The sequence below is a fragment of the Struthio camelus genome, chromosome 2 (assembly GCF_040807025.1).
Source record: "Struthio camelus isolate bStrCam1 chromosome 2, bStrCam1.hap1, whole genome shotgun sequence".
Classification (NCBI taxonomy): Eukaryota; Metazoa; Chordata; class Aves; order Struthioniformes; family Struthionidae; genus Struthio; species Struthio camelus.
This window is the reverse complement of record NC_090943.1, coordinates 52978734-53004798: the sequence shown is the minus strand read 5'-3', so window position 1 is coordinate 53004798 and position 26065 is coordinate 52978734. Positions and strand designations below refer to the sequence as shown.

The window sequence follows — 26065 nt, the reverse complement described above, 5'->3', positions numbered from 1 at the left end:
GGTTTAAGAGTAAGGAAGACATATACAGACAATGTGTTGTACCTGAATATTTTTCAGAAGTTCTTCCTGCTTTTTCAGGGACTCTTGCACTTTCTGTGTGTAACTTCCATAAATTCTGTCCAACTCAGGCACAGAAATAGCCTCCTCATTTATAGCACCATCCTGTGCAAGTGCAGTCAGGAATTTGCTCGTCATGTCAAAATTTACTGACTTCAGGTCATTTTCAAGTTGTTCTCTCTCCTTCTTAACTTCATCGAGATTGGCTAACAGAGTCTTTAGGACATTAACAACCTAGGCAATAAAATTATCAAAAGTTGTTAATATGTTTTGGTGAAAGCTTACAAAAACATATACTCTATTACTTAGTTTCCACCTTGCACTCTTTACTGATGCTGCAATCCCTACTGCACAAGCTTTTGTACATAAACGTGTTTAAGATGACATAACAAGAAAAGTAGCACAGAAACAAAAATTTTCAAGTATTTTTTTAAGCTATAGTCTTCTCTGAAGATTTACCTTCACCAATAACATTGAAGTACCGTAAAGATTTTTTTTAAAAAAGATCAGATAGAAAATCCTACTGGAACATACAGCAGCAAAAATCTAACACCCAAGTACACCAACTTCAGATCACTCCTACAAGGCAAATAATCATATTGATATACGTGAGTCTTGAGTTCCTGGAAAACAAATTGGTCTAATCTCCTAATACTTTCAAATACTAAGACAATATCTTCCATATTGCCTATATTGCCTCAAAAAGCTGACCACCACCCCCAATCACCCTACTTAAAAAAAAAAAAATTATCGAGAATTGCTCTGTTTGTAATATCTGTCAACCAGTCCTGCTGCACATAGCAATTGAACTTCCTTATACTAAGTGTAACAAAATATATTCTAGCAGTTTTTAAATAAAAATAAAATTAAAACTTTTTCCAAAATAAGTCAATTATCACCTGTCTCAATGGTGACAGAATTAAGAGCAGCTAAGGGTCAGTGTCCACACCAGTTCACTAAGAAGTCCACTTCGCTAAAGGGAATACCATTTTTTTTCAAAATAAAGACTAATTTTGGAGCCTTACCTCACTTCCTTGTAATGTTTTTGCTGGGTTTGCAGAAGGAATGGCTGCGTTGAGTTCTGGCTCTGGCTTACACAGAAGTGCAATTGTATCCCGGTGAGACTGATAGCGTTCTTTAACCTGTCCATCCGCTTGCACAGCTTTATTCAAAATATTATGGAAACCGGCTCCCTCTGGCGGTGGCAGAGAAAAATATATTATTCCAATGCTAGTTTTATCCAAGCCGTGCACCAGAGCAAATTGTCATGCTTTTCAATCTTTATATGTTTCTATAGACCTGTATATTATTAACACTAGGAATTTTCTAAAGAGGCACACAAAAATATATTAAAAAACAATGGTGTGAGCTGCTCAGATTTTAAAGCCGCTAACTTGTATAACTAAAGACAGTGGTATCAATTCCTCATTAGCTTCAAAACAATACTAAGCACACACTTAGTGATGATCATATAGCGATGGTCAACAGTTCGACAAACTACTGAAAAACTGAAAAGTTCCTCCAGATGGAAAAAACCTTAGACAAGAAATATATATACATACATATAAAATATACACACACACACACACATATATATCAGAGATAAATACTCTAGATTATACAATGCACTTCACCAGTAATTTCAACCAGATTCCTCAGAGAGTAGCCATTATATTCCAGATATATGATTTTTGAAACTTTAGCGTGCAGCGTACTCAAAGGCGCAAAAGCAGCTGCAAATCTTCTGTATGACATCCACTCATCTTCAAATAATGGCAGGGACGGAAGTAAGGGTAATTTGATACGGTCTCTCCTAAATCGAGATTCCTCTCCTCAGAGATAGTATCAGAACACTGAAAGCTACTTTAATTCACACAAGAAGAATGGACGTTTTTAGAACATCCCAGAATCCAAGAGATGAAACACGAGCTTTACCTGCCCTTAAAGGCTTGTAGAGTTCATTGGATGGCGTTCTCTGCCAGCGTTCTTTGAATTTTGTTCTCAGGTCGTTGTCTGTAGTTTCTTCTTCATCTAATAACCTTAGTGACTACAAGAGTTAAAAATGTTACAAGCATTATAACCCCTCCTACACATGAAATAGGTACAAAATATTAAAAGTATGCAACTATTTTAGAAAATATCAAGAACACTTACAATTTTTATAAATCTAAATTTTGCAAATATGAAGCTATAAAAGACAAAAGTCTCCCAAATCTTTTTTTGCATTGTTATTTTTCCCTTCCAACTTAGTCTTAAGACCAAAACAACTGTAACAGCAAATCCCCATGCGACAGCACATTTTTTGCATATACGGACTTAACATTTAAAAGGCATGTTTTTAAACTGTTATTAAAACTGCAAACATTCTGGATATTTGTGTGCTTTTCTAGTGCCATTTAAAAAGGCCAAACTAGGGGATTCTTTCAAGAATATTTCAGTGGTAGTGACTGCTGAGCTTACCTCATCTAGGATTTCTCTGTTCCTCTGTAGCAGTTCAGGCAGATCTTTGATGAGCTGATCAACAGTTTGAATTCCTCCTTGTTCAATCACAGACTTAGACTTGTTTAAAATAGACTGAGGAACACTATCACCAGACACATCTTCAATAGCAGCAGGAAGATTGAGGGAAGCCAGCACTCTGAAAAAGCCACCAGGTTACATAACAATTTGTTTGCAGCATTAGATGGCTCTGTCCAGCACATCATATTGCTACTCAAATTAATAATTAGACTCAACTTAGGAATACATGGAAACAGAGCATAACGCACTCTTGGACAGAATTTACAAACTGAAAACTTAAAACTTATTCCTAGAGCATACTTTACCAAAAATCAGTTTGAAGCTTTAAACTAAGCAAACCCTAGTCTCTCCCCTCTGCATTTAGCACTTACAAAACGTGGCAAGGGTTTTGAGTATTAACTGTCTCATAGATAAATGACTATTTGCCTTGAATTACAAGTTTATCTTTCAGCTTGGAATAAAAAAATTATTATAAACAATAAAACTTTGCAGAAAAAATGTCACATATTGAGTCACTAGTTCAGTCAAGCTGACCACAGAAATCTGAAAGTCCCTCTTGGTGAACGGTACTGGAACTTTGTCTGGGCAAGCGTCAGACATAAAAACTGAGTACAGACTGAAGAAAATGAAATACCACATTCTCAGTACGCATTCAGTCCTAACGCCTGCAGACAAGAAGTTCTAAGCACCTCTGCTATGGCTCAAGCTTGCCAGCACACCACACAATAACCAACTTCTGCTGTAACCTGGATGCCTACAGGCTGCAAAGTAACCAATGTTTACCGGTAGCTCCATATAATCCCCTTTGATAAAGTTAAGAAGCTGCCATACTTACCCATTTGCCAGATTTGTGGCTTCTCTCATTTGAGCTATTAATCTATTTACTAGATCCGCCTTTCTTTGGTTATAAACACTCACAGACTGCTGAACTTCCAGTGGAACCATCTTCTCAAATAAGTCTACAATTGAAGTAGCATAAGTGATTAAAGTTGCACTGTGAAGGTAATAGGACACAGCAAAGATCTTCACAGCTCTTTAGTACACATTTTACTACGGAGATTGATTTAAACAGTTTAGGATACTCTTCCCCCTCCCCCCACCCAAGTTGCGTGGGAGAAAGTGTGTGTGTGTGTGTGTGTGTGTGTGTGTGTGTGTGTGTGTGTGTGTGTGTGTGTGTGTGTGTGTGTGTGTGTGTGTGTGTGTCAAGTTATTTCTACAGGGCTTCATCTTAATGCACTCCATTTCAGTCTAAGATGTAAATGGAGTTATAAATTATTTAAATGCATTACATTTAAAACAACTGTAGGATTACAAAGCAGGTTTTCCTTAAGGCTTCGTTTCTAATTTTGCCTTTTAAGGAAAAAAAGGAGAAAGCAAAGAGGGGATGATTCTTCAGAATGCCCTTGCTCAGCCAACGAACTAGAAGATTTTTCAGCTTTATGGAAGACAAGCAACAAAGTTAGTGAAGATTTGTATAATTTCATACTTCTCCCTTACATTAGTGTTCATTCTGAAATTAAAAAAATTGGTGTAAGACAGAAAACACAGTAGCTGAGAAAATCTTTAGAAGAAGGGCTTGCAAAAACCACGTACATTGCAGATACTCATTTTTATCCTGCAATTTAGTCTTCAGTATTTTTGCCATCAAGCAGTAAAACAACAAACTAGCAAGACAAATGGTATTTTCATCAAACACACTACTGTAAGCTTACTACTATTCAAAAGTCAACATCAACATTTTCACATTACAAATGAACTTTGGTGGCCGTGTGTGCTCCACCCACTTTGCTTACCAGTGAATTTCTGACTGAGGGGAACAACAACTGGAGTAGACTTCACAAGGCTGGCTTTTCCAATGGGCTCTAAATCTTTCAGGTCAGGAACACGATCATGGTAAATGAAGTCATTATCTTTTTTCGCAGCTGTAAGTGCCCGATTGATTTTGTCAACCAGATCTTTAACATTTATATATTCATCATAACGAGATGCCACTGTTTTTACCAAGTCTGCTGCGTGCTGAAAAATAAAAATACAGTTAACCTTCAAATATTATCTTTTCTTCTGTCCTTTTATATATATTTAGAAAAAGGGATGAGGTTTTCAGTTAGTCAGGTGACTTTACTGCCACGATACATGATTGATACTATTTCTTCCTTAGAGTAGAAAATATTCTTCCCTTCATTTAGGCATCCAATATCAGTGAACAAGTCAACAGGTTCATCCCACAAAAGCCTCACAATGACTCCCCTAAATGCAAAGAAGCGATCGCGGGTTACAGAGGCAGAAACATTTCAAAAATCTCACTCTCAAAAAACGTAATCGTGTCATTTTCGTGTTCTTTCATGAAACCCACAGCTTGCTCAAATCTTGCTTTGCTTGCTCACATCCATGAAAGAAGAGGTAAGGCCAGGGTCCTGCTTTTCATGTCTGCAACTAACACCTACCTAACCTTGATTTCAAAAGCTACAGAAGCAATACTGAGAGGGATCCTGGAACTCTACTGTTGACTAAAAACAAACTACAAGGCGTGCTGTCTCTTTGCTTCTATTTGCTCAGCCTCAAGACAACCCTGAGGTAGGACTGTAGAGATCTGGTTCTTCCCTACACCCAATTTACTACAGGACAGATACAGGACAAAACACTGTCCTGAGATGGCATATCTGTGCAATCCTCATCATATTTTTGCTGCAGGTGTGTAAAAACAAAATGTGAAGAGGCAATGCCAGTGCAGTGAGGCCAGGTTTACATAAACATACAACAGTGCAAAACCTCAAACTCCCTGGGACTGTAAAGTGGAACCTGAGCTACAAGGTAAATATATTTTCAAATTTACTGAGAATTTTTTGCCACTTTTCATTGTGCCAGAAATCACACAACAGCAGTTTTTTCCAAAACCAAACAGTAACTAGCATTTGCCAGAACTAGGAAGTGACAAGGAAAGAAACAAGGCTTGTGTGCGTGTACTTTAATTTGGAAAAGCTTACAACAATGAATTGGTTTTCTTTTCCGGCTTAATCCACCTCTGTTCTAGTTTTTAAGAGGGGGAAGTAAAGAGAGTATTACTTTATAGTAATCGATTCTCTCAAAAACACTCACACAAAAACAAAAGTTCCTTTCATCAGAAAGGCTACGAAATCTCTAGTTTAAAGGTTAATTATAGAAGCAGTATTTTAATAACTACAGGGAACAGGATTCAAATTTCTTCTGACTAATGTATTAAATAAAAGGAGACAGGATTTGAACTTCCAACTACACGGTCTTTGTGAAGCAGTTTTGAAATAAGAAATCATGGCGTTATTTCCCCCTCAGGCTTCACTAAAGAAAATCTGAGGTACTCGGCATGAAGGGATACTTCCTGTAATAGAATACTAAGAAAGATCATGGACATAAACTTTCCATTTACTAAATAAATTAACAAGGATAGTCAGTAAATCTGATGTAGCCACATCTGCCAGAGTAGGGCATTAAAAAAAAAAAAAGTACACATTTGTATTCTATTACAGTGGAATCCTAGAGAGAGCTCTACCAGATGGATTTTAAACTCCAGAGTAAGCAACAGATAAGCCTTCATCCATTACCAAGCAAATATTATTGACATTACTATGAGAATTGTTACACAAGCACGAGAAGAAAAGTTTCAAGCTCTATCTAGCATCAAGTCAATTCATGCATAATAGTAACTTTCAAAATGTCAACATGATAGAGTCTTGTATGTCAGAACTCTCTTGCATGTCAATAAATACAGCACACACAGAAAAATCACTAAAGTGGCACTTGGCTTTTTTTTTTTTTTTCCCCCAAGGACAAGGGGACTTGAGAAAAGCAGTTCCTTTTAGCCAAATTTCCTTCCCTAGTATACTTAAAATATGAAAAGGCCTTAGCTTCTATAACATCTGTACTCAAGCCCCCTGGAAACCAAATGTAGTGGCAAAAAAATTAAATATCAAAAACCCAACTGCTTGTGTGTTTTTTGAACCGTTCAGGTTTACATCAGGGATTGCAGGAAAAGAGTTAGATATAGAGTGGACAGAATTTTTATGGGTTTTTATACTAAAATTACTTATGAAAATTTATTAACAAAGATGTTGAATTACATAACCACGATGGAAAGCATATGAAAATGTAAAGATATAGATGTAACATGCCCAGTAGTATCAAACTGCCCAAAACGATTAAAATACATTGCTATAAAAGTTACAAAGTTATGCCTCATCTTTGCAGCTGCAAATAATTTGATTCACATAATGATCATGCTCTGAGCTTTTTAAATATATGTTTTGCTCTTAGTTATTTGAATATAACAACTCTGAGTTCACTTTTTAAAACACGATTCAAAGTTCCCTCGTATTTCGGGGGGCGGGGGGAGAAGCATACAAGTTACCCACCTGTAACCTCCCAATTTCTTCACCAAATTTCTTCTGCTGTTTTGCCAGGATAGATTGATGGTATTCTGCATTGGCCTGCATAATGCAGTGCTTTGCAGCCAGAACAGGAAACACCTCCTGGAAATAAAAATACTGACCAGGGAAAGTCCAACCACATAAACCACCACAGACAACATGGGATGCAGGAAGAAAAAGGAAGAAGAAAAGGAAATTAGAATCACCCAATTAATGGTTTAGATAGGTTAAAACATTAGATGTAAATGTCAGAGACCATGTGACTTTGCATGGATTGAATCTAGTGATTTTTTTTTTTTTTTCATCTGTTGCTGCAAAATTCTTTCAATGGCCATTATCTTAGATGAACTAAAAATTTACACTCAAGCCATGAAGTCACAACATTTACTTCACAAAGATTAGAAATGCATGCATATATTAGCAAGGACAGTTGCAAGAACACACCAAAACATCCCCAAGACAAAGTGTTCTTAAAAGGAAAGGGAGGGAAAAGCGGGGGGGAGGGGGGGGAGAACTGAAGACGTCAACGGACCTATCAAGAAAATAACTCTAAAATCATGAAAAAAGGAGCAAATAAAGAGGACCAATTAATATTGATAAGGAAACTAATTAAAGAGATACATTTTTAGATTTTATATATAAATGCACTTATCATCACAGAAGTACCAATTAAGACATGCAGAAAACCTTATACTGCAGCCCACAGCGTAGGCATGGTCTTTGATCAAGGATTTCGCCTTAGTGCTTTATGTCTTATATCAAGGAAAAGCACTAGAAAAGCAGAGTGATGGTGATGTTTTAAAGATCTGAGTACATGAACACCTGCTTCTTCACATTTGTGCAACCTTGCTGCCCACAGAGATGAAAAAAGAAGACCGGTTTGAAAGAGTCACTTGGGAGGCCTTACAACTAGAGTCTGACACATGAAGTAAACTTCTATTTCACACTCCTAAACAGGTAATGGCTCTCAGGGCTGGCATTAACTCAAAGAGCCAGCAAACTTACCGTGTTCTTTCAAATAATCAATTGTCAGATTACTGTGCAACCGGAACAGGGAACAGATCTATAGCTTAAAACAATCCACAACAAAAACAAAGCAATGGCTTTATGATACCTCATCACCTCTCAGAAAACAATTGCTACCGTAGTACGTAAGCGTGAAATCGGCCCAATCTGTAAAATGCCACAGCACGTGTGAGAGGAAATACACGCAACGAAGAATCTATCAAAGGTGCAACCAAATAAGATATCAAATTAACTTTGGAAAAGACTTTTTTCATATATATATTAAAAAGCCTGTGATTGGGCTACAGGAATTACAAAGGCATTTGTTTAATGTAGTACTTAAAAAGGAAAATGTATAGTATTTTAACTTGAACGTAATTAATACAGCCTTCCTCACAGGCTGTTTTAAAGTAATCCTTATATTCTATATATTGAAAGAGCATAAAAGTCTTTGTGCAGCTTCCAAAACCAACAGTACTCAAATGAAAAGTCGAGCCTGAACTAAGATACTTAACAAATTTCAAGTTTGTTTTAGGGTGGAGGAAAAAAAGGCAGGTAGAAGGAGAGAGGACACACTCTGACTTCCAGTAATGTTCTTCATTAACAGGCTGGTGATAAATACCACTACATTCAGGCTGTCACCAAGATAGCAAATTTCACATGAAAACATTGAGAGTAGAAACCAATTAAACCCCATTAGAAAGTGTTAGAAATATTTAGTAAGGCATTAAATAAGAAGGCATCCCTAAATACTATCATAAACATTCCAAGTTCACCTTAAATGAAATGCGTTGCAGGTACACACACTTCATGTAATAAGATTTTACCTACTAAAAGAAAAAAAAAAATCCCAAACCATTTCTTTCTTAGGTTCTTCACTGCTTTTCAAATTACTGGTTCTTTTCTTCTGGATGCAACAACAACAGTCGACTTTTCTTGAAGATACCATCTTAAGTACATTTCATCACGTACACTGTAAACGACAGCTATTCATAGTAACAGCAGGTCTCAGATTATTTCTGAAGTAAGGGTTACTAACCTTGGGCAAAGTATCTTTATATTGACATTGTTTGTAAGCATCACCATAATAATCTGCAGCTTGATTAGCTAGTTTAGCTATGATACCATCTTTCATTTTATCTAGTGGGGGAAAGAAAAGAGAACAACTATGATTAACATCAGTTTTACAAGTCAACACGTAAATTATTTCAACCAAAAGCAGCAACAACAGCATCCCAAGTGTATAGTTTTGCATCCCATTTTTCCCTCTCAACACCCAGTTGCCATTTCCAGACTTTCCATTGTAATCATGAAGCTGCAGGTCCAGTTAGTTGTAAGAGAAATCTTTTGGCAGTCGTTTGCATTTATTCAGGATTAAGGACTTCCCCTCATACCAAGGGCAGGTTGCCAATAAAAGCAGCAGCCCCACTCTCCCCTTGGCAGTGTGTTCCCAGCCCCTCCCTTGGGCTGTCACAGGCATTCGTACAGCCATAATCAAGGAATTCAGCTGAATCTAGCCAACAACAAAAAAAAAAAGTTTAATTTTCAGCAGGATCCATTCCCTAATCCAGCTCAATGTCAGGACTCTCAAAAATTTGCAATGGTGGAGAGGGAGAGAAAGGACTGTTCCTTTCCATGGTAGCCCACACCTAGGTTAGCTTACAGTGAGTATGCGAACACCATTCCCAGGTATCTGTAATCAACAGTTCTTACAAGCGGTCTTCACATCTTCGTATCAGAGCTGCATGTGTCCAGCAGCAGCTGTATGCTTTGCCTCAACTCCTGACCCTATTCCTGAAGCCAAAGTTATTAAAAATAGGAACATACTGCATCTACCTTTATCTCCTTTTATAATCACCTCTGGCCTGCACTAGCAATTCAGCCTTCAAAGAGAAGGTAAGCCGAGTGAATGTCAACCATCCACCCTAAACAGCTACCTTTACAGACAAGTATCCTTTGATCCAGGTGATTCATGTCCTGCCAGACTGATAAGCATTAATGTTGGCGGGAGGGGAAAGGTCTGCAGAGTATATTTAACTACTAAAATAAAATTAAAAGAATGCCCAAATGGGACGCACGTTCTAGCTCATACACACATCTACAACTCTTCAGGCAAGAGCTGTGATGTTTTATATTAAAGTTCTGCAATGTAAATTGCAGTAGAACAGGACTTAGATCACAAAGGGAGAGAAAGGAGCTAATACGTGATCTATCAACTTTTTTTTTTTTAAAAGTACATTTCTTTCCAGTGCATTAAATATTTAAGAAAAATAAAATAGAAATAAAGTCTAAACAGAATGTCTTTCTAGCCTCATCTAGTGAGTGGTAGTTGCGTCTTCCTTCATAGAGCATTGGCTCCAAGAAAAATAATACTGTCACATTAACCACATTTGCATCAGCAAACAGAGGAAATGGCTGAGACTCACTTGTCCATGCGGACAGTTAGGGGGTAGATCTTTCAGCGTTACAGGCTTTAGTTTTTACTCACATCTCTTTAAAATAGTATAGCTATAATGCAATCCTAGAGATGGAACAGAGAACATTTGCAGCCTTAAAGACACATTTGGAGAGAACATTAAGAAAGGCTCAGAAATGGAAGAAGAGCTGAGCTGTAGTCCTGCAACAGAGCGAGATTTGACCAACCAATTTGTTTTTTGCCAAACACTTGTGCTTTCTTTTAATTAGTTGTAAATAAACTCAGTTCCATCAGAGATACTGGGATTGGCTGGTAAGGCTGCGAAATAGACTGTTCTAGTCTACAACAGTAATTTCTTGTTGAGATTCTCCTAAATGTAGAAAAGTTAAAACAATTTTCAGTGATCTTCTGTGTGAATGGAAAAATTATCCTAATTAAGACAACCACCATCTTCATCCTTTATATTCCAAACTTTAGTTTCAGGGGGGAAAGACGGAGGGAAGAGCAGGAAGCATATATAACCCGCATGTTCTAAGTTCTGCTTTGGGATATCTGAAGTTTTAGATGCCTAACTTCTTGTAGATACGGGCAGAAGAGTAGAAAAGCAAAGACTGAAGATCCCATATTGAAAACTGTATTCTTCCACAGGAATATTTTTCTTTGAAGAATATGTTCTTTAATAGCTGTATGAAAATATGCATCCTCTAAATCAGTATTTCACAATCAGCCTTTAGTAGCTAGGGCCATAATCCTTTGTTTTGCCTGCAAAATTGACTTCTTGTGATAAACTGGGCATTCTCGAAGTCAGAGTGGTCAGAGTGGTCAGGAAAAAAAGTCAGAGACACCCCCCCCCCCCGACCCCCCAAATAAAAATAGTAGTAACAGAACAGCAGGTATTTCCTTTGAACTCTTAGGAAATTTCCCTTTTTCCCCCCAGTACAATCATATCCTTTCTGAATTCTCACAAAAATCGTTTCCCAGATAGAGGAGAAGGGTAATGGTAAAACCCCTATGCACCATTTCTAGTAGTTTCAGTTCCGTTGGAAGAATGTCTTTTGGTTTCAAGGGAGAAAGAAATAAAAATTTAATAAAACCCTTTGTAAAGATAAAGGCTAATGTTCTTGGACACAAAGAGAAAGAAAAGGCAAACAGGACAATTATAGCGTCAAATGAATATTAGAAAAATTTTACAGTTTGTTTTTAATGACCTGCACTTAAGGAAAATCAGTAAAGGCAAAAATGAACTTTTGAAAGGCCCTCTGAAAGCTCTTGGTAGCTTAAAACGCTTGCAACCTTTTGTGGAAGTTGTAATGAGCACATAGAACATACGAGCTGAAAGCTGAAATATACCTCTTGTAGCTTTCAAGAAAAACACTTCTTGGGCTTGAGCCAACATAATAAGGCTGAGAGTTCCAACTGTGTCTGGAGAGATGTCCACTGTAGGTTCTCGACTCAATGCTGACAAGACAGTATCTTTAATGTGTTGGAAAGCGCCACTTGCAAACTAAAGAAAAGAAAAATATTATCCTTCATGTTCCCAAACAGATTTTTTCCTCTTAAAACTACAGTATCATTTCATAAACAAGGGCTTTTTTGTTGTATGGTGCCCCCTTTATTGTTTACGCATCAAAAACAATTCCTTGCGACTTCCTGTTCTTGAAACTATCTACACCGCAAACACCTTTTAAACAAGACCGACTGTAACTAAAGGTATACCAGCTATACCTCAAGGATTAAAAGGAACAAGGAAGATTGAACACATTCTATCAAGAGGAATGAATGAGATTATTACTGCATGACATTACAAGATCAATATTCATATTAGCTAACTTCTATTAAATCTTAAATTGAAGGTGATTAGTTACCACAAGCTTAGGGAAAAAAATTTGTCATGGAATGAAGTCCTTCAAACCAGTACATAAATATGAGTAAACCCATGAGTATGACCAACCCACCTTGACAACAGGGAGAAAAAAAGGTATATGTGGCTGTAAAACTGAGATACTCATTTGTTCTAAGATTAATAATTCCGAATTCCAGAGCACAAGCGGGGAGCCTCTGTACCTGATAGTGTTTAGCTGCAGCTTTCAGTCCTTCATCATTATCTAGATTCTGTTCTGCTGCAATCTGACTTGCTAATGCTCCACAGTTGAACAAAACACAGATCTTCTCATACCCCAAACTTGCCAGAGCTGCAGTCAAGAGAGAGAGTTTTAAGAAAACAACCTTGAGTACTGTTGCCTTCTACACAAGTGCCATCACTAATACCTGTATTTAAAGACATCAACAGTTTCAAGCCAAAACATGAAATACTGCAATACTTTTACAGTCAAAATCTTCTTAATCCTGAGGGCTGAACACAGCCTAATACAGTAATTTCACAAAATGTTTCAAAAATGAGGAACTACACAGGCTGCTAAAAGTATAAAAGCAGTGCAGAAATAATCCAAAAGCCTTTCCAACTAAAGTGCAGTTTTTGGCTCTTGAAGACAGGAAAGCGCGCACCCCCCCCCCCCCATGAAGGATAATCTGAAACATGAATTTACATGCATTAATCACGCTGCAACAACTACCCACTTACATGCTCTTACTGCACCTTAAATGAGAGTAACTACCCCTCTCTCACTGAGGACAAAGGTTTTTTTAATCCTCTATCTTACCATCTATTGAGATGTAGGGAGGTTTTCACATCTCAAAGCTATTGTATCAGACTGCATATACTGACAATCACCTTCGTTATACCTTGGTCATAAATGTACTGTCAAATTTAAAGATTTACTTAAATAAAATACGTGCTCATTAGAGAAGTGCGTGGCCTGTCCAGACTCAATTCCTGTAGTACTTCACAGACCCAGAGGATGGAGCTCACACTTTTAGGAACAGTAATATCCGAGCATCAATCATTTTAAATCTATTAATTTTCTTCAAAAAGTTATTGGCCACATGCAAGCGTCAGAAAAATCTGAGGACTGCAGGTATTGGTTCCTTTTTAAAAAGTGGCTAGGCACTCATCTTGGGCAATAGAGAAAACTAAACTATTGAAGCTCCAATTTCACAAACCCAGCTACAATAGGTGTAACATATCCTTAAAACATGGAGGTACTGAAGGGACACATTTGTTTTACTTTACAAACATCCATCCTCTTTATACAGCTACGTATTTATCTGACACATCTCTGAAGCCTCTATATCAGCAATGCCTGACCTGCATTAAATTTTCAGGCAAGTAGCCACAAATCAGACAATTTTCCCCAGTTTCATTCTTTGAGTTAAACGGGAGTTGGTTTGATTTACATATTCACGGTATGGTTATTCATTTAGATAATCTCTCTCTGTAGTCAATTTTTCAGAATTTTTCTTAAAAATAATTTTTTTTAAAAGGCTTGAAAGTTTCCGAAGTATAAAACTACCTTATATCCAGAATTACTTTACACTCTGGACTGGATCCCAAGTATGATTTACTACAGCAAGAACAGCTGAACAGAAGAATCTGAGGAAAAGCTACGCGGCTATTTATAGCTCTACCTATTGACTTAAACCAACATATTTCAGGCTACATGTCAGGCTGTGAACCTGGCACTTTTCAAACAATAGTCTCTGGGATTCAGAGGAAGATAGAAAGAGAGGGGAGAAAAAAAAAAAAAAGTAGAAGAAATCAGTTTGTCACTGGAGCAGAACCCAGAGCTCCCAAGTCAGATCCCTGGATCTTGCCCCCATGGAAGTCAAAGGAGCTTGGTGTTGAATTTTCATCTGGAGAAAGGATCACCTCACATTTACAAGTCAATAGAAATTTTATCCCCTCAATAACGAAAAACTTTCCTTTGCACTGAGAAACCTCACTGGTAATTCTGATCTGAGATCAAAGATACACACATGCTATACTTAATCTGGAGAGCAGCATCTGAATAATCTGCAATACCACACTCTAAGATATATACTGAAAGACTCCTACTATTTATTTCCACTGATTCTAAAGTTTCAGAATAAATTTTATTCCACTGCTTGTTAACTGAGCATTACTCACGTCCCAGTTATAAATTCCTTTGATTTTTCACATGGACTGTTGCATAAATCTCTAGCCATCTGCCTCACAGACTACTATATAATTAACCTGCAGACAAGCAAGCATTCTCAAGGTGCTATAACATCACATATATTCAGATTCTCAGGGTAATTACCAACATTATGATTACTGATGGTTTTTCTCATATAATTATTAAGTGTCTGTGGTGATTTACAAACTATGTTCAAGTCATAATTAAATATCCTGAATCTTATTTTGAAACAAGTTCATTCAACACGAAATGCTAGCATAAGAAAACTCAGAACCAATCAAATTCCAAGGAAAAAAAAGCAGCATCTTCAAGAAGGCGTTTGATGATCCAGAAGAATTTTCTAGAACAGTTGGAAAATAAGGCAAAAAAGCAGACGCCGCGTCTGCTTACACGTACGAATGTGGTGTATTGTTATGCATACAGATCGCCCAGTGCAGCTGCGGCAGGTGTACTTAGAACATGTAAAGTTAAAGATTTTCAGTAGTTGCTAACAGAAAACTATACGTGGGACACAGTCAAAAACTAAAAACAAAAAACCCTAAAAAAGAAAAAGCATTGTAATAGATTTTCAGGCTTTGTCTGATACTTCAAAACTGCAATGGTTGCCTTACAACGCTAGCCACGATGAACACCTAGGTATAAACCGAAACACTACAAACGGTGATACACCACTGATCAGCTCCTCACTTAAATTAAAAGGATTTAGTCTAATTTTCTCTGTGGGCAAGTGCTCCAAACCCATTTAATGATCCTGAATTTGCAGTGCAGTATTGCTTCTATAGTACTAAAACGAAGCACAGACTCAAACTCCTTTTGCTTGCAGGAAACCAGTATAAAATTTTTTTCTTGATAATATTCAAAGGCATTTGAAAGTGTTTTAAAAAGAAATGATAGGAAAATCATTATTTCAGGGCACAGGCAAATCAATCTCTTCTCTTCTGAAAAAAAAAAAACCCATGCTGTTACACTACGTTACTCAAGTCAGCTGACCATGACTGCCCCTTCTTCTTTACAGGACTCACTCACACTTATACGAGCACATTTCAAGAGGATCTTACTCAAGCAAAAACAGCTGGGTTAACAAAAACCTACGACTGGAACTTAATAGTTGAATAATTTTCAGAACAAGTGTGAGGAGCAGCAATCTCCACTAGCATAACTATTATGAGCTCACATATCTATTTGTGCCTTTGAAAAATTGATGTTAAATAGCTATTCAAATTTTATAGAAATTCCTAGCATGGTGTCCATTCACTCATTACCAACATTGAAGTGATCAATCTGTCACTAATACAGCTGGCTTCATTCTGAGAACACTAGAAAGACTATTTACCATTCCCATCAGCTATATAAAAATATTCTCAAAATTTAGTATTTTTACTACTCGCACTTTCACTATAATTACATACCCAGTTTGACAGATCCTCCAAAAAGCGATCCTTTATCAAAGGCATCTTTCCATGTAAATGTTACACAGATCTGAAAGTTGAAGAAGAAAAAAACCCAAAATCTTATTTAAATTAAATACAGAACATTCAGAAAAATATCCCAAATTCATATATTTCCCCCGTGTTATTCTAATTAAGTACAGCATTTAATTCATCTGTAACAATATCAACCTTCCAGGAATTTCAATAAACCGGTGAAAGGTTGCTTGAAAATTTTCTTCCGTTAGTTTGCTCAAGACCTTTGAACAAGCGAGATGCAGGCACTCCTCCCCCAAAAAGTATGACAGTCACGTAGGTTTACAGTTGAAGTAAACCACTCAACCAGGCGGTTTCCACTGTTCCAAATTACTAACATATTTGGAACTGCTTTGTAATACATCTTTTACGACATGCATACTAAAAGTGAATTCAATAGGAGCATTGTCAGGAAACACAGTCAGGAAGGAGAAAGCAGGTAAAATAGGTGTGTTTTATGTTACGCTTCTCAGCATATATTTCACAGACAATACAAACATTTCACAGAATCTGCTTTGAAGTTCCACACTTTGATTCCTTACTCAGCTGATTAAACTGCTTGTAGGCAACTGCTATCAGCCCAGAAAAAGAGAAAAAAAATCCCTTATTTTAAAAATGGCAGAGGAGAATAGCTTAAGAAAGAGACAGGCCCACAGCACTGGGCCTAACGCATCTTGCTAACGTATCTTCCTCTAGCAGCCAACCTAGTTCAAGAAGTTCTCATCGTCGGCTGTTCATTCCGTTGACTACTACGAATTGTTCCACCCAAGGGAAGATGATTTTCAGACCTTTCTCCTGAAGTCTGCCAGTTCTCCACGTCTCAAGGTTTGCAGATAACCGTATCAAAATATTTACACGCTGAAAACCCAAGTGAGTTCTTGGCTATAAGTTAATGCAGCTACATACAAAACTCAAATGAGCTTGCACTGCTACAAAACCACTTCCTTACCCGTGACCTACAAGTCTGACAGAAATACATTTTTTTAAATCATAACATTACCATTCAAATAGAATTTCCACTTCTCTCTTAACCAAATTGTGTCCTATCTGTAAACACCTCCAAAGAAAATCTATGTCTTTTTCCTCCTAAATATATATAGAGACCTAAAGATCTATTTTAGTTTCCACCCAAGGAAAGAAATTGTATACCCCAGTAAGCAGAGGTTAAGCTACATTCCCCTTTAGAAGACAGTATTTTAAAGAAAGATGGTAGAAAAAACCTGAATGAATACAACGCCTGCAGAAAATGTTATGTAATTTGTAGGTGCAGAGACAGAAATAACATGGTAAACTCTTCAGTGGGCACAATCTGTTAGCTTCTATGAAGGAAACATCTGTTCTGCCTCAAAAACAGAAGATCACATTCCATCCACTACTAACATCTTTCTCAAACAAATTATGTTTGAAAAAGCATTTAAAATATATTGCATAAAATAGACCTCTCAGAAAAAGGAGTGTTAAAGAGACTCTTTCAGCAAAGTTCATCTCCTTCTGATATTGACTGCCAAAGTCTAAACTTTTCTGAGCCTGCGTTCTGGCATTTGTAAAATGAAGGCAATTACAGCCACTAGAGGTGGTCTCAGTGTAGATTATATGCGGCTACAGACTGAAAATAACCAGAGATGAGGAAATTGAGGCTCAAAGAGATTAAACGTCTTGCCCAAGGAAAGTACTGTTTAGAGGATTAGATACAGGCTTGAAAGTCATACATCCTAGGTACCACGGCTATGATCACTACAGTTTAACAACATATATTTTAACAGCTTGATATATCTTCTTACCTGATTTTCAGAGAATGGAAATTTTGGTTCAATAGAACACAGCTGATCATAGTATCTAAAAGAAAAAAAAAGAAAAGAGAAAAAAAAAAAAGAGTGTGTGAGCTATGAGACAAACCAAATTATGGGCTTTGTTTGTTATACTGGAAGGGGAGGAAGAGGGCACATAAATGCCCCACACAAGTTCTGGGACTTATTCATAGCTATGAAAGATCCCCTGGGGAGCAGTAGGACACGGAGAGAAACTCTGCAGGTTCAAGGGGAGATAAAGATAACACCGAACCCCTGCCTCAATCAGAAGCAGAAGAGTATCACAGACTAAGCTGACCCATTTCACTTTCTGAGAGAGGATGAATTAGGAAAGAATATCACACAAAGAGTCTCTGCACATACAAATGTGTGCAGGGAGACAAAGCATATGTTAGATATCAAGTCATGTTGCAAAAATAATTTATGTACAGCATTTAACATAGTATTAACAAGCTACACTATGCTTTCTTGATCGCAAGTTCATATCCCACTCCCCTACAAGTTCTGACTCATCTGTTTCAACTTCAGTCTCTTTGACTAGATGCCATTTGCCTTGCACAGTATCAACTGAAGAGCCTCACCCCGATAAAAACTCTTTACTCGTAAGCTTAGTTTTCATTAGAGTACATTACAGCAGCCAGAGTCAATTAAAACCAAAAGCTTCTCTACACCAGTATTTGTCTACTCACAATGGAGGATGTCCAGGAAAGAACGTCAGCAAGACAGCAAGTATAGCATAATCCCTCACACAATTTCACCAGACAACAATTAGCAGTTCAAGGTTTCCCCGAGCTGTACGCTGCATCTGCACCCCTCATCATGCACGATAGGCTGGACGCAGAACAGAAAACCTTTAACCTGCCTAATGCTGGAAAAACATAACACGTGAAGCCCTGTTGCCTATACCACTCCTGCCACACCTCTCATATGGGCAAGCACCTGACCTTACAACGGTCAAATTTCTTTTTAACAATTTATATTTCCAACATACAAAACACGTTGTTGGCAGCAAGTTTCACAATCTGTGTGCTACACTTGGTACACATTGCTCCTGTTTCCTTAAATCGTGTTGTTAAATAATAATGACTATTGATCTGGAAATGAAGCAGATGTACAAAGCCCATCATGCTCCTCTGACGATAAATGTTAATGTTTAAAAATTCAGGAAGCATCTGAAAAGGTCGGATGCAACATTAAAATAACCGTTAGCATATTCGTCACTGCATTTTATCTGTTGACATATATACTTGAAGTTGTTCTACTTGAACTGTCCTACTGCAATTTTCAAGACACAACATACTATCAAAAGCTACAATAATCTAAAATAGGAACCCTGTGGAAGGTCTCAACTACTAATATTTGAGTTAAAAGAAATTGTTCCTAAGAAAAAAAGACAGTCTGCACAGGTTTACAGTGACAGTCGTTCACCAAGATTAATTTTTATTTTTAACTAAAAGAGGTTCTTAACAGGGATTTTAAAGTTACTGATATAATTTTTCATTGTCTACATGAAACTATGAATCTGTATCCTACCTTGCCATACTTCAGCATTAAGACTGCTACAACAAAAGTGGTTATTATGAATTCAAATGCACCTACACTAAGAGATTTTTTTCTACAAACCAAAACTGTTTTTCAAAACAAAATACTGGCAAGTCTCAGAGTCTGATAACTTTAAACTATGTGATGTAAGAAGCGAGCACACGAAAGGTACTAGTTTAAAAAAAAAAAAGTATGTTTACTTTTGGTAGAATATTTTCATTTTCATCAATTTCATTAGCTAGTCATACTTCGAAAGGACATAGCACATTTTTTAAAAAGTAACTAAATTATATTTTACTCTATTGTATCTTTTCAAATGACCTTACCTCCAAGCCCGATCTATAAATAAGTAGAACAGAAGAGTATCCTTTTTGCAGTTGAACAAATTCAGCTTTGCATGTTGATGCCCTCATCAGTAAGTTTGGTCTAACTCATCATACCACCACAGTCATACTTTTTTTCCCATTTCCTGATTTTTTTCACTGGTGCAGATCAATGCAGGCAGTACAAGAATTAGTTCACTAACTAGTAATGCTGAAGATCATTTCAAAAGTTGTACTTGAAGTCTTCATTCATTATCTCACGCTGATCTCAGTGCAGTCGTTTTCACACAGTAGAGTACAGAAAAGAAGACTCCCCATGCTGTCTCCTTCCCTCCCAATTCAATTTGTCAATCAAAAGGCACCAATAAAGCCAGGTTGTCTTTCCACATTCCATGACTACCCAGTCCTCATCTACCATTAAGGTAGAAGCAAGATGCAAATCTCATTAAAGGGCCTTCTAAAGCCAGCTGCACGTACTTTTTGGCTGTTTGCAGTCTTTGTCCACAGAACCACAAACTAAAAAAAAAAAGGGTATGTTTCTCCCAAATATGCCCATTGCTCTATTTAAAATCAAGCAACACCAACAACACAAAGGATTGAAAAAAAAAAAAAGTATTTATGTTACTTTAAGTATGTGATGTCATTTATTTTTATTAATGAACTTGAAACTCTGTTTTACAAGCTGATCAAGCTTTTAAAAGCTCCTTAAACCTCCGCAGGCCCTAAAAACGTAAAATCATTTGGTTTTGCTTAGCAGTAACTAAACATTAATGTGAATGGTAAATGAACATGTTAGCCACGTAACAATGTAAAACTAGCAGCACAGAAAATAAAGCTGAAGTTGTACAAAGACAGAAAATAGATTTTGAAGGAAAAAGGCATATATGATGAACGAGCCAGTCATGCACTGAAGGACAAGGGTAAACATAAAAAAGGTGTCATTTAGGATAAAATTTACAGAAATCTCTAACTATTGAGTAAAGAGAAAAAGAACAGACATTGCCATATAATACAAATGAGAAAGCAAATGCTGCGCCAAACGAGTAACTAAATAAAAGCAAATAAACATATAAACTGCATGAGTTCCAGATACACCAATGAAAGGGAGAGCGGATGACAGCAACACAGATCCTATTCTTGAAGTACAACCACCTTTCACCAAAGCAGGCATTACACTCTCCTCAATGCTTAATAAAAATGAGTTACAGCAGTCAAATGATTTGGAAGTCAAGGTCTTAATTATAATTTAATTAAAATATAAGTATATGCTTTATGCATGAAGAACCTCAGATCCTGCTCCTCCCTCAAAGAGCCATAAGGAAAAATCTTCAAAAGAACATAAAAGATACCAGGATCTGCCCTCACTCTTTCTAGATAAGCATTGGAGTCCTGAACTCACAGCTGGAAACCAGAACTGCAACTTTCAGCCCACAGAGAATTTGAACACTCAAAACAAATCCACACCTCCCCTTCTTTCTTTTTAAAGGAACTACCAGAGTTGTTAGCAAAATCAAAACTGCTTACACTCATTCCACCATCCTATCCCTTCACAAAAAGGATATCAAGGCCTGGTTATTTTTAAGAGAGGAAGCAAGGAAATCCTTGAAGCTATAATTGTACTACCAAAAAAAAAAAAAAACCCAGCAGTTAATCAAGTTTGGTATGGCAGAATACAGAACTTAGGGAGAAACATCTGTATCAAGTTCACCCACATTCCCCTTTGCCCTCAGAGCACTAAAATTCTCACAGCACAAACCAGTTTTGAGGCAGATAGAGGTTTCCCAGTTACACGGTGCCCCAGTTTCACTTTTCAGTGGGTACAACAAATACTTTGCCAGCAGGAGCAGTTGTGTTCATCGGTTAAACACTACCGCATCTTACATTTTCATGGCTTTACTGTTCCGTGTTCACCTAGGTAATGGGGCTGCAACTGAGTACATTTCTTGTATCAATTTTTTATACAAATCAAATTCTACAGTAATTACTCAGCAAAATGAGGCTCCTAAGGATTCCAAAATACTGGGAAATCGTAGATTAATCAGCAGTAGATTAATCCATAATTTTTTTAACAGTTAAATAGTCCACAGTGCTGTACTAGGTGTAGCCTATAAAAAGCCATGAAGAAATAGATGTATACAAAGGGTATCCATATTATAAACAGCTCTTCCAACCTCACCTACTTCATTAACCAAAGTTTTAGACATGGCGCATGCAAACTCCAGCTTTAATTAAAATCTTGCTAAAGTAGTACTTAAACACAATACTTGGTACAGCTGTTAAACAGCAACAGAAAAAATACTGCAAGTTGAAGGGAGAATGGAACTTCCAGGGGAATTGCGAGGCAGTCAAAAGCTTTTGCTGTTTCAATCATAAGCTTAGATGGATACTTCTATCTAAGCCTGAGTATGTACACAGGCTGACTTTGCAAAGTACCTATATTTTACAGGTATTAACAGAACAAATTTATGTATATATATTTATAAATATATATATGTATATTTATATAAAACAAAATATTCTTACAGAATAAGAACGAAACTTACTTACTTTCTAACATCTGTAATGAATACAAACGGTCAGACAGAGAATTCATCTGTAATTTTTGTTACAGAAAAGAGAAAACATACATATGACAGTTTTATGTTGTCTCTCATTTAAGTAATTTTAAACCTGATTCTTTTCTGTATTTCTGCCCATACTTCTGTGAAGTACTGTGAAGTAAACAACATAAAAAGATTTTAGTCATTAATTCTGAATTTACTGTTAATTCAGACCTTCACTATATCTCACTCCGACTGTAAAGGGAACAGAGACATTCTCAAACGGTATCATTTTAAATACAGGTGTTTTCTGAGAGAATCCACGGTGCAGCTTCTGTGGTATGAACAGAAATGACGTCCCTGAACATTACGTGGCACCAGTGTGGTGCCACATTCAACCCTGACTACTATCACAGCACCTGGGCAAGCTGGAGTCCTCTGTTGATCACTAATCAACAGCAGTGAGAACAGATATATTCACCTTAGTTGTTCTCTGCATATGAAAATAACTGCAAAGGAAAAATGGTAATCACGCAGCAAGCAAGCGCTTTCCCTTCTTTATTCAGAGAGAAAACCTGAGGTGAAGGTGCACACTATGGTTTGAACTAATTTAATGACCTACTAGCATCAGAAGGGAGTCCCTTTGGCTTTCAGCCACGCTCCTTCTATCCTCTTCTCTGTCAGGTCTGATGTTCATTTGACTTCGAGATGAGCTCATTCCAGTTGCTCACCTATTAGGGAGCCATTTACATCTTTTGCTGGGTTAGCTGCCTTCCAGAACTGGCGTCAGAGAAGGGCCAGAACTGAAGAAACAGAAGAAAAAGCAGCACCACCTCCTCCTCCTTTTGGCAAAGGAAAGCTGTTTGATAAAGTGAAGTCACATGATGTGACTGGGCCAAACAGGCATTTCGGATAGAAACTAATCACAACGCCCGTTGACACCATTAGAAAAGGAAGCCAAATGCCAATGTTTGAGAGAAAAGAATATCGTGCCTTTCAGCTTCGCTAGCTGAGTCCATCTTTCAGTTTAGATTCTCATTATTTCCCTGACCTTCAAAAAGCATACAAAGTAATACCTTCAAAAGCATACACAGTAATAAATAGGAATAGAACAGGAAACTACAGAGATATTATAAAGCACAATGATCAGTAGACTCATAAGCTTTACAGTCCAAACAGCCAGTGAAGGGTTGATAAGCTCAAAAAAAAAAAAAAAAAAAAAAAATCAGTAATTTGCTTTCTTTATAAGCGGTCACTTATTTCTTTTCCATTTCTTCATTTTTTTTTTTTACTTTAAAAGCACAGAATATAGCAGTGAACATCAAATGTATTGATATCGGTCCACGATAATATTTCCGAGATCTGTCGCGTCTACAGACATCATTTTTCCCTGTGTTAAATTATGTCTTTATTCTTTCTCTGTTTCTTAATAATAATAAAAAAAAATCTTGGTGTCACTATGTTAAAAAAAAAAAATCCATATAATATCACAAAATCATCTTCTGGTATTGCAGATCTTTGATCTCCAATTTGCAAATAAAAGCGTGTATGCAGTACTCAATTATTTTTAATCAATTAATCCCAACGACTTCATTGAGTAAGGAGCTAAAAGTAAATGGGCTTAAAATGTTCCCAACATTACAAAACAGAACAGGATTACTACAGTAAGTCAATACTGCAATTTGCAAACATTGTAGAGAGACAGAAAAGAGCGAGTGCTTCTGTAGACGATGGAGCAGGTTATACAGAGCAGTCTTTACGCACTCTACTAGGCTGAAGGTCCAAATTCCTCTTTTGCTCATCTAACCTGCAAGAAGTCTAGCACAACAAAGGCACCAGTAAACTTTCTGATAACAGAGTCTGCTAAGTTGGAACTAAGGCTGTAGCTTGGAAAATGCATTAAGAAGCTACTAAACACAGAAAACAACTTAGAAGAAGGAAGACAAGATGGGGGGGGGGGGGAAGTGGATGAGAAACATGACAACAACGACAGATCACGGGAAGCTGTCAGCCTGAAAGAGACGCCACAGCTGCTCTCCGCCGAGAGGAGTCAGCAACTAACACCCAGACCCAACAGCAAGTGGCATGCTGCCAACAGGCCAGGAGGAAGCTCGCCCTTGCCAACCTGCCATATTGCTAGCCTGCGCTGTCATCCCCTAGGGCACCGCGCAGCCCAGCCGTGCAGTACGGCGGCAGCGCCCTTCCCCCCCCCGCCCCCCACATGCTGCGGCACGCCCGCCCGGCACGCCGCCTACGCCTGGCCCCGCCCACACCTGCCGCGGCCCCGCCCACACCTGCCGCGGCCCCGCCCACACCTGCCGCGGCCCCGCCCACACCTGCCGCGGCCCCGCCCACACCTGCCGCGGCCCCGCCCACACCTGCCGCGGCCCCGCCCACACCTGCCGCGGCCCCGCCCACACCTGCCGCGGCCCCGCCCGCGGACCCCTCGGCTCGCGCAGGGCACCTGGAGGGGGGCAGGTACGTTGGGCCCGCCCCCTCCCTCCCTGCTCGCGCTCCTCCCGGAAGTGGGGCGGGGGGGGAGCCGCGCGCCGACCGTTGCGGGGGCCTAGCGCCCTGCCCCTGCTCCCCCCCCCTACCTCAGGAGGGTCTCCAGCGAGCTCTCGTGCTTGTCGAGAGGGCGGCCGAGCGCGCTCTTGCGCAGCTTGCTGAGCTCCTCGGCCGCCCGGCAGTGCTCGGCCTGCGCGTCGCCGCTGGGGCAGCTCTGCTGAATGAACTTGCAGAGCGGCTTGGCCAAGTCCACCTCCGAGGCCTTCTTCAGCTGCACCGAGATAAAGTTCGTCATGGCTGGCGTTGGAGGGGAGGGTGATGGCCGGCGGCGGCGGCCGCCGTTAATGCTGTCCCGCGCTGCCTTTCTTTTATCGTTGTTTTGGGTGGAGGGTGCGGGGGGAAGCCAACTGCTCCGGCCCCGCTGCTGCTGCCGCCGCCGCGCCGCGCTGCCTTTCGCCTCCCCGGGCCCCAGCCCCGCACTTCCGGGATCGTCTCGTCTCGCGCTCCCACCGCAACGGCGTCACGCGCCCGCCCGCCGCGGCCGTTGCCGTTGCCCCGCTCCGCCCCTGCGCGCTCGGGAGGGGGCGGTGCCGCGCCGCGCGGGGAGGGGACGGGAGGCTCGCGCCGCCCTGCAGCATCCGCCGCCGTGGGCGCGCGCTCTGGCGGGCGGCCGTTGGCCCGCGGGTCGTGGCGGACCTCCCGCGGGCGCTGACAGGGTTCAGACAGCGCCGCCCGCAGCAGTGGGGCGCTGACCTCCCGGCCGGACCTGAGCGCCACGCTGTTCACATAAAAGCCTCGCTAACGGAGGGTTACCAAAACCCATGGGAGCCGCCGGCACTCGGCCTCAGGCGGCTTATTTGAGCTCGCCCCCGGCTCTGGCACGGATACGTTTGGGAAGGAGGCCTTATGAGGGTAGTTGTTTTGAAGCCCAGAACGGCCAGAAAATTGGAGAGCTGTCTGAAGAAGTACTGTACGTTGGAGGATGTCTCCTGAGCTCAGTTGTGGTAAAGGAAACTTCCCTAACCAATAAAATAACATAACCCGTAAGTGACATTGCTTAACAAAAACGGTGGCTACTGAAAAATTAGATGCCAGACATGTGAGGTTTTAGAGGGAACCAAGGATCCAATACTCAACCTTGCTGAAACTGGTGTTTTAAGTACGTTAAAACATCTGTCACTTCTCCATAGCAAATGTTAAAATACGTTGACTGCAAAAGATGGCTTCACGTGTTTTGGTAATTATGGATGTGTCATGCATATCACTTGCTTTCTGCTGACTGCTCAATATAGCTCAAACAGGTAGAACAGATACGTAACCTGCAAAGTTTATTTGTATGGAAAACTGAAATGGAATGTTCAGCTCTTGTTCTCATCTCCATTTTTTCTGTCACTTGTTACAGGCTTAAGGTTGTAAGCCTACTATTTT

General features: G+C 39.1%; 1 protein-coding gene across 2 annotated transcripts in view; it reads right to left on the bottom strand.

The window, feature by feature from the left end:
• PDCD6IP (programmed cell death 6 interacting protein) overlaps window positions 1-25221 on the bottom strand; it is a 32155-nt gene extending 6934 nt beyond the window's left edge. The window contains exons 1-13 of one of the 2 annotated variants that reach the window (XM_068935732.1): window positions 24727-25221; window positions 17698-17752; window positions 15863-15932; window positions 12463-12590; window positions 11749-11902; window positions 9022-9122; window positions 6963-7079; window positions 4371-4593; window positions 3413-3536; window positions 2518-2695; window positions 1993-2104; window positions 1083-1252; window positions 43-291 (exon numbers count right to left, since the gene is read on the bottom strand). In XM_068935732.1, coding sequence (XP_068791833.1) covers window positions 43-291; window positions 1083-1252; window positions 1993-2104; window positions 2518-2695; window positions 3413-3536; window positions 4371-4593; window positions 6963-7079; window positions 9022-9122; window positions 11749-11902; window positions 12463-12590; window positions 15863-15932; window positions 17698-17752; window positions 24727-24932 — 1887 coding nt within the window. In that variant the 5' untranslated portion in view covers window positions 24933-25221. Of the gene's footprint in view, window positions 1-42; window positions 292-1082; window positions 1253-1992; window positions 2105-2517; window positions 2696-3412; window positions 3537-4370; window positions 4594-6962; window positions 7095-9021; window positions 9123-11748; window positions 11903-12462; window positions 12591-15862; window positions 15933-17697; window positions 17753-24726 lie in introns of both variants that reach the window. The other variant, XM_068935731.1, reaches the window with a different exon arrangement.
• Window positions 25222-26065: the final 844 nt, after the last annotated feature.